We start from the raw sequence: 17,759 nt of genomic DNA on the forward strand, positions 1-17,759 counted from the left end.
CTTTTTATTAAGCTACTGATATGACTCTTCATCTCATGTGAGCGAACATAATTTAAAATATATTTATAAAAAGTACTATTTATTTTTTAAATCAGGAAAATTTGCTTAGTGCACCTTTAAACAAATGATAAGAATAAGAGAACAGAGACTGTAAATCCATCAGAGCACACACACCTGAGCGTAGTTGTTTGATCCGGCCATGAGTGTGTGTATCTATGGGAAGGAAATCTTTAAACCAGGTGATCTCTGGGTCAGGTGTTCCGCTGGCTGCACACAGCATGGTAGCGGTGCGAGAACGCTCCACTACCTTCAGCTGAGGACCCATATCAATAGAGGGGAAACCAGCGGGAAGCTGGTCCTCTGAAATAAACAATTACAAACAAACATTACACTCACACCTCTGTTGACATTTGAAATCCCCAAAACAAACATACCCCCACCCAAATGGATCTTGATAGCTCCGCCCCCAAATTCACAAACACGCTATGCAACACCTCCCATATCATGAGTGTATACACTCCTTACTGTTAATTGGCTACAAGTATATTTTGATCCTCGGTCCAAAATGCATTACAATTATATTCTATAGACAACTCTAATAAGAAATAAAAAACATATGTTTTTTTATAATATGCTGTCAACTTAATAAAAAGTAAAAATTCTCTAGATAATATTTAAAAAATTAGCTTTGGTTTTAGTATAGTGAGAACAAAAAAGCAAACTGTTGAATTTAGGAAATAACATATTTACAACATGCTTAGTATTTTTAAATTGGTATTTATACATGAAATTATACAGCTACTATTATGCTTCAGGAAGGGAGTCATCATTAAAAAGTAGGGCAGTCAAATCGATTAATCGCGATTAATCGCATCTAACATAAAAGTTTGTCTTTATATAATACAGTATGTGTGTGTGTGTGTGTGTGTGTGTGTGTGTGTGTGTGTGTGTGTATATATATATATATATATATATATATATATATATATATATATATATATATATATATACCGGTGTATATATATTTATTTATTTTTGCTTTGTGGCAGGGTGCATTATCCTGCTGAAAGAGGCCACAGCCACAAGGTAATACTGTTTCCATTTCAGGGTGTGCGTGGTCTGCAACAATGCTTAGGTAGGTGGTACGTGCCAAAGTAACATCTGCATGGATGTCAGGACCCAAGGTTTCCCAGCAGAACATTGTCCAAAGCACTGCCTCCACCGGCTTGCTTTCTTCCCATAGTACATCCTGGTGTCATGTGTTCCCCAGGTAAGCGCCGCACACGCACCCGGCCATACATGTGATGTAAAAGAAAATGTGATTCATCAGACCAGGCCACCTTCTTCCATTGCTCCATGGTCCAGTTGTGATGCTCATGTGCCCACTGTTGGTGGTGGACAGGGGTCAGCATGGGCGGCTATGCAGCCCCATATGCAACAAACCTGATGCACTGTGTATTCTGACACCTTTCTATCAGAACCAGCATTAACTTCTTGAGGAATTTGAGCTACAGTAGCTCGTCTGTTGGATCGGACCACACGGGCCAGTCTTCACTCCCCACGTGCATCAATGAGCCTTGGCTGCCCATGACCCTGTCGCTGGTTCACCACTGTTCTTTCCTTGGCCACTTTTGATAGATACTGACCACTACAGACCGGGAACACCCCACAAGAGCTGCAGTTTTGAAGATCCTCTGACCCAGTCATCTAGCCATCACAATTTGGCCCTTGTCAAACTTCCTGCTTATAACACATCAACTTTGAGGACAAAATGTTCACTTGCTGCCTAACATATCCCAGGTGGCGTGATGAAGAGATAATCGGTGTTATTCACTTCACCTGTCAGTGGACATAATGTTATGCCTGATCGGTGTATATATGTGTGTGTAAACACGCACACACACACACACACACACACACACACAAATATGCTCACACACATATATTATATAAACACAAACTTTTATGTTAGATGCGATTAATTGCAATGAATCGGTTTGACAGCACTATTAAAAAGTATAAAAAAGTTTTTAAAAAAGTATGGTTTAATACATAATATCTACAAAATTTACCCCAAAATCAGCATAGAAAATGAGTAAAAAGTGTGCAGATTCAGTGTGGGCCTACAGCTGTATATTGACCATTATATTGGATATTGGTCACAGCATGAAAACAATTATCTTCTAATTGGTATTTCTAAAAAGTCTGTGTGGTGCGTCACTAAAAATAACAGTAATACTCAGTAATGCCATGTATCAGGCAAGTTTGAGAGAAACACACTTCAGAAGTCCAAGATAAAGCAAAGATTTGAAGAAGCTTCCAGTCAGATCCTGTACCTACCGCGGAGAACACTGAGGCGTGTGGAGGCGGTGATCTCTCCTATATCATTAGATGCCACACATTCATATATCGCCTCATCACGTGGAGTCCGAAGTGGCTGCACTCGCAACACAGACCCTGAACCATCCTCAAACTCTATCACCTACAGACAGACAGAGAGAAATGTGTTAGTAACTCCCTTAATAGCTTGTGCGTCTCTATAGACCATGTGCATAGAATCCACAAGTCAGGGCAAATGTGTGAAGTTACAGGAAATGTACTGTGGGAATCTCACTTTAGTAGTGTTACAACCTTATAGCGCTGCTTGCAGCAAATGTGTAAGCAAGCTGTCTGTTTGTATTCGTGCAGTCGGGGCTCAAGAGTTTACCTCAAATCTCTGGTTTGTGACTTTTTTGCCTTTTCTGCTCCATGTGATTTTGGGCTGCGGATCTCCTGTGGCTTGACATACGAAGGAGGCCACGCCCCCCTGAACACCTATTTGATCAGTGGGCATCCGAGTGAACCGAGGAGCAGCTGCAGAGAAGGACATAGATTGGTGGTTTGTATGCCCTGTAATAGTCAATTAATTGTTTGTCGACTAGAAGAGGCTTAGTCAACCAAAAATTTAGTCGCAGAAGAAGAAATCCAAAAGTTCACTTATCATCCATCAACTTCAAATATGGCTTATTTGAAACATGTAAGTAATAGCAACTTTACACGGCTGCTCGCTCTAACGTTAACCAAGATAAATGTGCACTATTATTAGGCGATATATATCCAAGTGTTTGTGCAGAGTGTGGAAGCTAAAGTATAGCATGCTTAATGCAAGACATGGAGTCGCTGGCGCGATCACTTGCATTTTTTCCTGATAACAGCGGAAAGACCTTAAAATACCATTTTTGGTCATACAGTTAAGAGTAATACACCATTCAAAAGGGTCTAATTTTATTTGTGTAAACTCAAAATAACAAGAAAACATTGTGCATTTGTAAAATAAAGAAAACAGGATGCGCTTTCTGCCATCTCGGTCTCTGTGAACTTAACCGCGTCAAAAAAATAAACCACAACTCAGTGCATACACTTGCCATAAGACTAGATAGCATGAAATGTCAAGCAATTGTCAACCAATTCAAGTGGAAAAAAAAATATTCACAGATTATGTAATCCGTATGAAACGTGCATAAAGGCACGTGCACTACTGCGGAGATGACAAGTCAGCACCGTCGACTTAATCTCTGCAGCCGAAAATACAGAAAATATTATCAATAAATTATTAAGATGTTTAGACAGTCTCCTTTCTGTTTTTTCATGACACATTCATAATCATTGCTTTTGCCGGTCGGCTGTGGCATGCTTTATGTATGCGCTTGAGAGCTGATTAGGCTATGTATTATATATAGGCTATATCATTAAAGGGATAGTTCACCCAAAAATGAATTTGATGTTTATCTACTTACCCCAGAGCATCCAAGATGTAGGTGTCTTTGTTTCTTCAGTAGAACACAAATGATGATTTTTAACTCCAACCGTTGCTGTCTGTCAGTCAAATAATGCTAGTGGATGGGAACTTATACTATAAGAGTAAATAAAACTTGCTTAGACAAGTCCAAATTAAACCCTGCAGCTCGTGATGACACATTGATATCCTAAGACAAGAAACGATCGGTTTGTGCGAGAAACCGAACAGTATTTATATCATTTTTTACCTCTAATACACCACTATGTCCAACGGCATTCATCACTCGATTCGTTTGGTCTGATCGCGCTCTGACAACGACACTGATGTCTCGCTCTCATTGAAGTATATGCGCGAGACATCACTGCTGCTGTCAGAGCGCGATCAGACCAAACGAATCGAGTGATGAATGCAGTTGGACATAGTGGTGTATTAGAGTTAAAAAATGATATAAATACTGTTCGGTTTCTCACACAAACCGATCGTTTCGTGTCTTAAGACATCAATGTGTCGTCACGAGCCACAGGGTTTAATTTGGATTTGTCTGTCGTGTTTTATTTACTCTTATAGTCCAAGTTCCCGTTGACTTGCATTATACCACTGACAGACTGCAGCGGTTGCAGTTAAAAATCATCATTTGTGTTCTACTGAAGAAACAAAGACACCTACATCTTGGATTCGCTGGGGGTAAGCAGATAAACATCAAATTTTCATTTTTGGGTGAACTATCCCTTTAAAGGCTCATCATTATGATTTATATGGCTTATTAATAAACACGTGCGATTAGTCAACTAATTGCTTAAATGAATGACTACTAGTCGACTACAAAAATCTTTAGTCAAGGGCAGTCCTAAATATAACTATAATAAATGCAATATAATAGTATAATAAGTTTACTGCTTATACATACATCATGGCATGCACACTGCACAGTTAAGCCGATAACTATTTTCATGTTTTAAATGCTACTGGTTTAAATAAAATATAACAAAATACAATATAGAATTTTGTATTTAAGTTACTAAAACTTTATGGGCCAACTGGCAATAAATTTTTACCTGCATTTGGCGCTAGTTAATTTTAAACCCTGCATGTAACTCTGCATGTAAGCCAATAATTCTTTTTTACATTGTATCAAACATTAAAATGTATCTATTGTCAAATAAATTAAAAATAAAACACTAAAAACTAAAATCAGTCATTTTAAATGATGTTTAAAATAAAATTAAATGAAATAAAAATAATATATAATAATATAAATAAAATAATAATATAAATTGTTATTTAGTTTAATTTAGTTTTGTTTGTTCTCAAGACCCTTGCATTCTATGCCATTCCATTCCACTACACTCTGTCCTGCTGTTCTTGGATGCAAGAAAGAATCATGTGTTAACAATCCTTAAAAAAAAAAAAAAAAAGCCAAGGATTAAAATAATTGCCACATTGACCTCCATCGCTGAAAATTACAATAAACCTGACTTAAAATCATAAAACCTCTTTAAAAATCAGCCTGTGACTTCATGTGTGCATTAAATGTGCATTACAGTTAATACGAAAGACAGAGTGAATTAACTTGTAGATGAGGAAAAGTGCAGATCAGCAGTGTGATTGACGCAGTCCGCAGCGGTTTCTAATCCACTCGGCCTAAGGATGATGTCACATTAATCTGCTCTATAACCCACTGACCAGCAGCTCTAAAATAATGGCATGTGTAAGAAACCAAAGGCTCAGCTCAGGTTCAAACAGAACAATGAAGTGAGAGCGTGGGTGAATGTCCCTTCATCACTCCAGATGATGTGTAATGAAATCTCTTCATCTTCACTTTACATGCTTTAATCCGCACAGGCACAGATAACGTTTACACGAGTGTGCGTGCGACTACTATTAACTATATTTTATTGAAAATGACAAGTAATCATTTTTTCTGCATTTAAATTCTTAACAACTAAAAACACAATGGTATTTTATTCCTCTTTTACAAAATGCAGGCCTGATTATCTTCTTAAATGTTTTGTCAAGGTCATCAAATGAAAATAAAAAAATCCATGTATTAAATGTTGACGTCATTTCTTTACGTAGTCAGCGAAGGCCACAGTTGTCTTGTAAACACTGATCCGGACATTTGGTGCAGCGAAAGAAACAAATGGAGGACAGTATTATAATCCATCAAACGGGTTTAGCATTATGAAATTGCTTAGCATGCTCACAAACCTTATTTTTTTTAATTACATACTACATTGTAAGCTGCATTAAAGTGTGCCTTTATCCTTTATACTGGTGGGGAGAGGGAAACAAGAATATTTCATGAAAAGAGACAGAGTTTCAGAGAATTCTGTCTCTGTTTTATATGTTTTTGATGTCTGTGTACTCACTTTGCGTATGCGCCAGCTGGAGCACGCTCAGTAGAATCAGTAGTGCCGGCTGGTAGGCGCTTCTGTAGATCATGTGACCTCTGGCCATCCTCTCATTGGCTTGTCTATTTATGTGGATCACCAAGCTGTAAGTGCACTCATAACCTAAAATACACATGTGAACAAGCAACCATATATGTCAGTCACATGTGTAGACCGCAGCACATGACATGAATCGATTGCATTAATCAATTAGTACTCTGTGTGTAAGACTTTCTCTGAGGATCAGATAACAAATTACTGAGTGGTCAATCAATGCTTGAACATATCATTTAACATACAGCCTTCACAGACAGAGAGCAGTCTAGCTTTCATTAAAGGAATAGTTCACCCATTTACACCCTAAAGTTTTTTCAAACCGAATGGGGGACTGTTGAGCTTATATTAAAAAATAAGTAAATGAATGAATGAATGAATGAATTAATGAATGAACATAAAAGAAGTCCAAATGACTCATGCTACTGCATATTCAAAGTCTTCTGAAGCCATACAACTTGCTGAAAATCTTACCATAACTTGCGTCATTTGTGTTTAGGTATATTCAAATATGCTGCCTCAAGGCCAATTGTCACTGACATCAAAACTGCTCTATGCATCTTGATGCATCATTTTTAATGCATAAATGTGAATGACATTTAACAGCTACAGCAAAGGGAAAGATTTTTAAATGACTTTCGTTTTGACTTTCGATTTCTTTTCACAGAAAGCAACCGTATGGCATCAGAAGATTTTAAATTTAATGCAAAAATTACGTATTTTTATGTTTTTTTAAATTATAGTGTTTTTTTAAAGCTTGACAGCCCTAGTCCCCATTCATTTTCATTTACAGAAAAGTGTCATGAAGAAATTCTGCAATAGATGATCTCAGTGGTCCAAGAAAACAAGAGATAAAAGAAATAAAACAAATTTTTGAAAGAAATGAATACTTCTATTTGGCAAGGATGCATTAAATTGATTAAAAGTGACAGTAAAGACATTTATAATGTTACAAAAGATAATAAATGCAGTTCTTTTGACCTTTCTATTCACCAGAGAATCCTGAAAAATATGCCGTTTCCACAAAAATATTAAGCAGCACAACTCTTTTCAATATTGATAATAAGAAAAAATGTTATTGAGCACCAAATCAGCATATTAGAATGATTTCTGAAGAATCATATGACAGTGAAAACTGCAGTAATAGTTGCTTTGCCATCACAGGAATAAATTACACTTTATTTTAAATTTTAATAATATTTCACAATATTGCTGTTTTTACTGTATTTTTGATTTTGATGCAGCCTTATAAGAATCTTATTTTAAAACATTAAAAACTGAATCAACTTTTGAACAATGGTGTATGTGTTCGGAATGGCATGAAGGTGAATCAATGATGTTCATTTTTGGATGAACTATCCCTTTAATTTAGTTCAGAGAATACTGAAAGAAATTCTCCTTCAGCGTGCTGAACATTACTAAGTGATAAACTTCAAAGGATTAAAGTTTAAAGGACAATTTAAAGGATTAGTTCACTTTCAAAAAAAATTTCCTGATAATTTACTCACCCCCATGTCATCCAAGATGTTCAGGTCTTTCTTTCTTTTTCGTATTCTTCAAAAAGCTTACACTGTATGTCCTACGTCTTCCCTATTCTACTTACAGAACGAATGCAGCACGAGTTCGTTTTTTTCCGTAAGTTGAATAGGGAAGGCATTGGACATACAGAGTAAGCTTTTTGAAGAATATGAAAGTGCGGTTTTGGCGGAACCATGTCCAAGGCGATCATTTGTGTTTATAAAGCATATAGAGTTGCATTTTTTCGAAAATGACCGATCGTTTCTCTAGATAAGACCCTTATTCCTCGTCTGGTATCGTTTAAAGCCCTTTGAAGCTGCACTGAAACTGTAATTTTGACCTTCAACCGTTTGGAGGCCGTTGAAGGAGAATAATCCTGGAATGTTTTCATCAAAAACATTAATTTCTTTTCGACTGAAGAAAGAAAGACATGAACATCTTGGATGATATGGGGGTGAGTAAATTATCAGGAAAATTTTATTTGAAAGTGAACTAATCCTTTAAAACTGTCAGCCGAGTTAGCAGAAAAGTTTTTTGGGGGATAGATGAAAAAGGAAACAGCTTAGTTGGACGAACAAAAACTGATAACATCTGTTCTGGTTTTAATAAAAAAATTGGGAATAAAAATAACTGGGAAGTTATTCAGATTAGAACTCTGTAAAACTTTTAAGTAAAAAACAGCATGGAATATATGATAATACATGACGGCTTCTAAAGGCCTCTCTCTCTCCAGCAGGCCAGAAAACTTTACCGTAAACTCAATAATTACATTGAGCCCATAAATGTATAATGTAACTTACTTCTGAAAATATAACGAAGAGAACGAGAGAAAGAGAGTGAGAGAGCGGGAGAAATAGTTGGGTGGGCAGTTGAACAGCACTAAGTAAAAGTTGCATTAAATATGGATGCTGTGCATGGGAGATTGCCACAGATGGGGGGGCGTGTTGGGAATCGCTATGGTAACTCTGCCCCCATGAGCACCACGCTTGTCACATCACATCACATCATTAAGAGAGAGAGAGTGGTTGCAGACCCCCTCATCCGTGCTGCCTCCCCCGTCTCCTATCCATATTTAATTCCTCCACTGCACTCTGATGCTTCCTTCACTTTTACAGTGCTGAGAGAGAAAAGACCACACGTGTCACTTCCTGCAGGGAATCATGATGATGTAGGAAACGGGGAGCGAAGGAGGGGAATGGTGACACAAACAAACCCTAAATGAGTGTGTGTTTCCACATGTCAGGATTCGACTGTGGAGGAAATGGGTCAATCTGATCTCTGACTCATGTAAAACAGAAGCACTTCAAACCCCTAAACCTACACACACACACACACACCATCTGCCACATTTGGAAAACACTCCACAACAGCTTAACACAATCCCTAATACACATCATTATCATCAGGAAAAATACGTAGATGTGCGCAAGGCATACGCAAACACACAAATACACTGAGTATATCCACCAAAGATGCGTCTCATCTAAAAATCTGTAAGATCACTAATGAAAATGCTTCTATTTTGTATTCTTTTAATATATATATATATATATATATATATATATATATATATATATTCCTAATTTAATGAGTATAACAGCTTCGGTAAAAATAAAAAATAAAACATTTTTACATTATTTAACTAAATAAAGTTCAGAGTCAGACAGAAATTCAAAGTGTTTTTTTTTTTTTTTTTACCCTTTTGACAGCATGCTTCAATGGAAGTAATAAAATCTGACCTTTTGCACAAAGGTCACAATAGTGCTGACTCTTGGATCTTCTTAAATTTTTTTATATTATAACATTTCTTCATTTGAAACTTTTAATCCTACAATTAACTGCTAATGTACAGATTAAAATAAGAATTTGAATACACGATTTTCGATTTGGACTGTGGACAATGTGGATTTTGCGTGCATGTATAATTTGTGTGTGCTTGTGTGGATTATTTTCCTCTCCCCTGTGTTACAGCCATATGCTACTCTCCCTAATCTGCAAAGAACAGAGATCATTATGATAACCTGATATTTCCTGCTTCAAGTCCATTTGTGTCAGAAGTCGATAGCTAAGCTTTGTGGCTACGTCTGTGTGCATATGAGAGAGACAGAGAGAGAGAGACATGAGAGCCTATTAAAGAAAGCCAACAGCAAGTGCGTATATGTGTGTATTTGTGGAAGAGTGAGATATAGCTGCTGACTAAACAAATTTGCATCTTAATTACTTATTCAGATGCAACGAGTCAAATAATTGATATTTATTACTAAGGCACCAATCATGTTAACATGCACCGACACAATTAGCCTGCAGTTAGGTGATATTTAGTCATGATGAGAGGGCTAACAGCATATCAAACAACAGTGAATGCGTGTCTGTTATGAGCTTTCTTTTGTGAGACACTTGTAGTCCATTGTTAAAGGGATAATTAAACTGAAAAAAGACACTTCTTTCAGTATTTATTACCCTCATGTCGTTCCAAACTTGTACAGCCTCCTTTCTTCAACAGAACACAAATGGAGATATTTTGAAGAATATCTTGGCTATTCATTCCCCATAATGAAAGTGAATGGCGGCAGGTGCTATACAGCTCCAAAATGACAAAAGCATCATAAAAGTGGCCCATATAATGCATGCGATATATTTCAAGTCTTCTGAATCCATACAATAACTATTAGTGACAAACAGATTAAAACTGCAATTATTCACTGAAAATATTGGCTTCCATTCTCAAATGAACTATGGCATCTTTGATAAGTCGCATCAAGCTTTTCAATCACTGACATGCACACAAATATGCTACTAACTACCTAAATCAGTTTTGAAATTAAAATCGAAATGACCAGTTTTACCAGTTTACACGCAAAACAATAACCCTGCAATGCAAGAAACCGTGTTTACAACTAAAAAAACAAACAAACAAACAAAAACGGTTATTTCACATTGGAAATGCCAAAATGTGAGCATTTATGTATTCCACTCAGTATTCTATGACATGAGTTGTGATGTTAAAATGTCAGTGGGAAACTTGTACACTCATATTCTCCTCTCATGTTTACAGATTCTTCTCATTCAGGTACACGAGATGATGACACATTTTTATAATATCTTGTACAATATGTATATATATATATATATATATATATATATATATATATATATATATATATATATATACAGTGGTGGTCAGAATTATTGGCACCCTTGGTAAATATGATCAAAGATGACTGTAAAAATAAATCTGCATAAATCTGTTTATCCTTTTGATCTTTAATGAATAAAATGAGCAAAAATATAACCTTTCATTGAAGCAAATGAATTGAAAGTGGGGGGGATCACATTATGAAATAAATGTTTTTCTCCAAAACACATTGACCACAATTATTGGCACCCTTTTATTCAATACTTTTTGCAACCTCCTTTTGCCTTTTGCTCTGAGTCTTCTTCTATAATGCCTGATGAGTTTGGAGAACACCTGACAAGAGATCAGAGACCATTCCTTCATGCAGAATCTCTCCAGATCCTTCAGATTCCAGCTCCATGTTGGTGCTTCTTCTCTTCAGTTCACTCCACTCATTTTCTTTAGGGTTCAGGTCAGGGGACTGGGACGGCCATAGCAGAAGCTTCATTTTGTGCTCAGTGACACATTTTTGTGTTGGTTTTGATGTTTGTTTAGGATCATTGTCCTGATAGAAGATCCAACCACAGCCCATTATTGGATTTCTAGCAGAAGCGGTCAGGTTTTGTTTTTTTATCTGTTGGTATTTGATAGAATCCATGATACCATGAATCTGAACAAGATGTCCAGGACCTCCAGCCCAAAAATAGGCCCACAACATTAAAAATCCAGCAGTATATTTAACCATAGGCATGGGGTACTTTTTATCCATGTGTGCACCAAATCCATCTGGTGGGTTTGCTGCCAAAAAGCTCTTTTATTAGTTTCATTTGGCCATAGAAGCCGATCCCGTTTGAAGCTCCAGTCTTGTCTGACAACTGCATATGCTGGTGATTGTTTCTGGATGAGAGCAGAGGATTTTTCTTGAAACCCTCCCGAACAACTTGTGGGGATGTAGGTGCTGTTTATATATATATATATATATATATATATATATATATATATATATATATATATTTTAGGCTTTCTGAGACTCAAGACTCAACTAATCTCTGCAATTCTCCAGCTGTGATCCTTGGAGAGGCTTTGGCCACTCAAACTTTCCTCCTCACTTCACATTAGGACGATTTAGACACACGTCCTCTTCCAGACAGATTTGCAACATCTTTAGTTGATTGGAACTTCTTAATTATTGCCCTGACAGTGGAAATGGGGATTTTCAATGCTTTAGCTATTTTCTTACAACTACTTTCTATTTTGTGACGCTCAACAATCTTTTGCTGCACATCAGAACTATATTTTTTGGTTTTATTCATTGTGATGAATGATTATGGGAATTTGGCCTTTGTGTTTCCTCATGTTTACACTCCTGTGGAACATGGAGGACAATTTCATGTTTATGATCACCCTGGTGTGCTAAAAAAAAAAATGGAAATATGAATGGAAATATACTTCAGAGATATTTTACTCATAAAAAATTCTAGGGGTGCCAATAATTGTGGCCAACATGTTTTGGAGAAAAACATTTATTTCACAATGTGATTTTCCCCCCACTTTCAATTCTTTTCCTTCAATGAAAGGTTAGATTTTTGCTAATTTTATGAATTAAAGATCAAAAGGATAAACAATGCAGATTTATTTTTACAGTCATCTTTGATCATATTTACCAAGGGTGCCAATAATTCTGACCACCACTATATATATATATATATATATATATATAAAAATATAAACACTCGCTCTGGGGTGCGTTTCCTGTACAACTACATAACTCACTGCTTCACTACCATAGTACAATGCATTGTTGAACAAACCAAAGCTAGTCACGACTGTTTCCCAAAACCGCATTGTCGCAAAGCTGTCGGTAACCTATGTTGGTAAATGATGTCATGCAGGTGGTGGAGTAATAACTTCTTTAAATGAATGCATTTGAGATCTAATTAATTACATTTTTCTATAGATTATGGACATGGCATCTGATGACTAATTCTTATTTTTCTCAGTTATTTTGCTTTATTTCCAGATTCAATCATAGCCTCGTTCTTACCTACTAGAGCACGTACACACATGCACTCTTCAAACCCGGTGCTTAAAATCTCTTAACAAACTAAAATATGAAAATTACATTTGACATATACTCGATTGTACTCAATTGTACTTAATGCCAGTTTGCTTATTTTGCTCATGATAATGATTTATTAAGTCCACATGTCATAAAAACAAGAAACTATTCTTCTAACCACACAAGTTTGCAAATGTTTGTTTGAACTATGGTTTTGGGAAACACCAAAGCGTTGAACTATGTTAGTAACGACAGAATATGCGATGTTAGTTGGCTAATGATGCTTTTGGGAAACGCACCCCTATTTGAATGTGCTTACATCTGCAGGAAGGATTCTTTCCTGATATATCACACATGCGCACTTCAGTAAGCTGAAAGAACCAGCCCAGCGAACATATGTTAAAGGTTGGGTAACATCGGGGTAATGAGCAAAAATCTAGCAGTGTCAATTGGTTTATTCTTAAGCAGTTTTATGTCAATAAAGGAAAATGGTTTAATGTGGTAGAATGACCACAGGTGTTTTCAGCTTATTAAGCACAATCGTTTTAAGAACATGCATGTAAACACACTCACTGACGTTCAGTCACAAGATCTGTAAGCAGAAATGCTGTTTGATGTCAATAACATCAAACCTAACACAACATCTAAATCTGCCACATTTTATAATGATTTTATGGTGCTTTTTGTCATTTTGGCATGCAAACAAACTCATCTGCGTTCAGTCAAGATATGCGAGAAGCAATGCTGCTTGATGTCATTGACATCAAACCTAACACAACATCTACATCAACATAAATCAAACCTAACACAACATCTAAATCTGGCACAGTGCTTTTTGTCATTATTGAGCACTTTCATTATATGGAAAGGATTGACCAGGATATGCTTAAAAATTCACCTTTTGTGCTCCACACAAGAAAGTAAGTCACATGGGTTTGGAATTTAATGAGAATTTGGATTGACTATTCCTTTAACTATTCCTTCCCTGTATTTCAAGTGAAAAAATGAACCAGGATTACGTAGGCTTTGAATGACTATAGACAAGCCACTAAACTCCCTCTCAAACTGAGCGATGCACTCTTATTTTGCTGAATCACGTCAGTTTTTAACTATTAAATCAATTTGTGCTCTAAGAGTCCATAGACATGAGAGGCAATTTAAAATGTAGCTTATTAACTATAGATGGACCTGAAATGCCATAAATACGGCTGCTGTACTATTAATGCTGTACAGAAGGGGTCTTCAATGGGAAGTTCGCGACAGTACTGCAGTAGTTGTTGTGAAAAATATGGTGAATAAACTTCAATTCAATCAAAGTTAAGAAAAAGAATTTCAGCTAAATATTTTATTGTCCCTCCCACAATGTAAGCATCATAACAACGTAAGCATCAAAACAAAGTATATAAATACATTAATTTGTTACGATATGAATGTTATTAAAGGTCAGACTTCAAATGTAACAGGGGGTTCCTGCTCTGTCTTTTATCCACCAGGGGGTCCTAGGTCTGAAAAAGGTTAAAGTCCCCTGCTGATCCTCCAAGTATTCTGTTTATTCACGTGGAAGACTAGTGAAACTTGTTTATATTTGTTTGCACAAATATATGTAGTGTGTGCGTGTGTGAGTCTCAGTAAAGAACATGATAATAACGGCAGTTACATAAGGTGATTTTTACCATGTGTTTCCCAATGTTTGTTCCCTAACACACAAAAACGCACACTGAATCAGATATAACCACTAACAGAAAAGAGAGATTACCATAGAGTACTAGGTACCTAGTACACTGGAGTCAAGTCCAAGTTTTGTCATTTTCAAACAGCTTTTTTAATATGCATCCCATCACATGAGCACTCAAACATATAACAGCAAGGAAAAAACATTCTTTGACCATATGGCTGCTGTAACACAACACAAGAACATGTAAGTGTGTTACAAACACAAATTCTACAAAACCCCTCATTAAGTCTCTGTACAGCAGATGCAGCTGTCAGGGCAAGAGACAGATGAGGACAAAATGACATGTAGATGTGGGACAGTCTCGCTGGCAGGCACTCATTGCCTTGACAACGCAGAACTCCAATTAGAGTTACTTTGACATGGAGCAGCTGTGACAGTTAACAGGTACACACATCTGTCTCACCCTGGCGAAAAGTGACTCGAAGCTTCTACATATGGAACGCCCTGTGTGACACAATCACATGGGTCTTCTGTGTATTCCAAGTGACTTCTGTTGTACTTCAATTCAACATTTAAAGACATTCTAAATGGTACATTCCACCAAACAAAGAATTATTGATTTGTTCGACAAAACAAACAAAAAGAACTGCTTGTCTGGACGTTTTGGGCAACCTAAATAGTGAAGAACTAACAGTTCACTGAATAACTTTATAACCATGGTCTGTCTAAATATTTGATTCTGATTGGCTGGAAGGTGTGCATTAAAACCATTTAAAACACAGGTAGTTCCAGTCAGTTTAAGCATCGCTCTATATCGCTCAGAGCTCTATCAGAGATCACATTGCACAAACAGAAAAATGATCAAAGCTGCTATTAATAAAATATTGAATTGCTACACTACATTATATGTATTCTCAGCAACGAGGGGTAAACACCGTTATTTTTGAAGGAATTAAACTCACAGCTTCATTATTAGTAGAGAATGATGATGAATCTATGATTAATTCAAATAAATGCAATAATTCATTCATTCAAATAAATGTAATCTTACCACACTACTATATCTCTGCGTCTAATTTAAAGTGGGCAGAATGCTAGATCTAATGAGCCGTAACTTACAAAGCCCCGCACATGATATGCAGGAAAAAAAATAGGCTTAATTATGCGCACAATTTATAAATCGAGGGAACAAAATAGTAAATCATGCGCACAATTTATTTTTTTCCCTGCATACCATGTGCAGGGCTCTGTAGTAACAGATGAAAATGTAATTTTTATACTTTCGTTTACATTCAGACACGACTGGTATCCGATATCTGTGTATAAGTAAAATTGAACAGATATATACTGGAAAATAATGATACTTTTCATTTATTTTATCTACGGTTTGTTTAGATCTAAAGTTAGTTACCTGTGTCAGTACAGCATCTCTATGTAATAGTGAAGCTGTGAGTTAAATTACAAAAACAGCAAAGTTATCACCTTTTGCTGAAAAATATAAAGTAGCTTTCAGTAGAAGCTGTTTTATTTATACGGTTCACTGGGCAGAGGTTAAAAAAACATTTCTATACTCCTGAATGTTTCTGTGTGTGTGCAATATCTTTTCCATATTTTCCACCTCAATAGTGCGAGCACATACAGGAATATCTGCTTCAGAATATGACATTAAAAAGATATCTTTGTGGGCAAACGTGTCACCCTCGCCTTGTGGTGGCTTGGAATTCCAAGGGGAATTGGATATGCGTGTTTAGACGTAGGTCAAATGTACAGATATCGGAGAGGCCTATGTATCTGTTTAAAAACCACACATGGAAGTGGCTCAGAACAGATACGCATACAGATCTCATGCAGATTTTTGTGTTTATACATGTGAAACAAATTCTGATCTGTGTCAGATGTGAGTAAAAAATCTTTTTTTGTTCATTTTTTTGTGCCAGTGTAAACGCAGCCCATGTCATGCATTATAATCATTCATCGCACAGCTAGATTATCCCTTACATATGTCACAATATATATTCTTCCTACTTTTGTCCTGTTTTTCATTATAAATATCTAAACATTCTTAAGATATTAAGTATTGTTTTTTGAAAATATCATTAAAATTAAGTGAGTTTAAGGTTTAAACAGGAACAAATAGTATCTGCAAATAGGGTCAGAGAAATAATTTTGTTTTCCTTTTGAATTAAGTTTATTTTTCTGACCCCACTAGCAGATATTTTGATGATGATGATGATGATGATGATGATGATGATGATGAAAACAAGACAATATCTAATGTCCTTTTGTTTCTCAAGTAAATGTGTCTTGATTTAAAGGCAGGAACACACCAAGCCGACGGTTGGCCGCCGGGCAGTTTTTCTTCGTCGGCCGACTAAGTTTTCTCAATGTGTTCCGCACCGTCGGCTAAAGTTGGTCCTCAACGGCTTTTTTTCAGCCGATTCGAAATGCTGAATCGGCGTTGGAGCTCGTCGGTCCGTCGGGCCATCTGATCATTCTGATTGGCTGTTCAGCTACTGCCGTCTGCTGGTTTGGAAAGGCATTTCATCTCACGCAGGCACAGAACGGATGTGCTACTTGACCGTCGGCTGTTTAGCATCGGTTTGGTGTGTCAGGGCAACTTTGGACACAGACGCTGCCGACGTGAGCAAACCCTGCAGTCTGCTTTCGTTGCCACTAGTTCGTCGGTGTCGGCTTGGTGTGTTCTGGCCTTAAGGTTTAGAGGTAACACTTTACAATAAGGTTTATTAGTTAAACATTAGTTAATGTATTAACTAACATGAACCAGCCATGAGCAATACATTTGTTACTGTATTTGCTAATCTTTGTTAATGTTAGTTAATGAAAATACAGTTGTTCATTGTTTGTTCATGTTAGTTCACAGTGCATTAACTAATGTTAACAAGATTTTAATAATGTATTAGTAAATGGTGAAATTAACATTAACAAAGATTAATAAATGCTGTATAAGTGCAGTTCATTATTAGTTCAGGTTAACTAATGTAGTTAACTAATGTTAACTAATGCACCTTACTGTGTAAAGAGTTACCGGTTTAGATATTTGTAATAGAAAACAGGACAAAAATACTGAGGAAGTGTATAACTGTGTATAAACACAAATAAAAGCCTGTTTATTCCAAAACTTCAATTCAGTTTTTATGGAAAAATACAAA

At 36.4% G+C, this 17,759-nt stretch overlaps 1 protein-coding gene across 14 annotated transcripts in view; it reads right to left on the reverse strand.

Annotated features, from left to right (window-relative positions):
* The window catches only part of ptprdb (protein tyrosine phosphatase receptor type Db), a 97,674-nt gene that overhangs the window by 51,347 nt on the left and 28,568 nt on the right, over positions 1-17,759 (reverse strand). For all 14 annotated transcript variants that reach the window (XM_048197518.1, XM_048197519.1, XM_048197516.1 and 11 more), the window contains 4 exons: positions 6,148-6,291; positions 2,708-2,853; positions 2,341-2,482; positions 175-360 (listed from right to left, as the gene is read on the reverse strand). In XM_048197518.1, coding sequence (XP_048053475.1) covers positions 175-360; positions 2,341-2,482; positions 2,708-2,853; positions 6,148-6,235 — 562 coding nt within the window. In that variant the 5' untranslated portion in view covers positions 6,236-6,291. The remainder of the gene's footprint in view (positions 1-174; positions 361-2,340; positions 2,483-2,707; positions 2,854-6,147; positions 6,292-17,759) is intronic.

The sequence above is a fragment of the Megalobrama amblycephala genome, linkage group LG7 (genome assembly GCF_018812025.1).
Source record: "Megalobrama amblycephala isolate DHTTF-2021 linkage group LG7, ASM1881202v1, whole genome shotgun sequence".
Classification (NCBI taxonomy): domain Eukaryota; kingdom Metazoa; phylum Chordata; class Actinopteri; order Cypriniformes; family Xenocyprididae; genus Megalobrama; species Megalobrama amblycephala.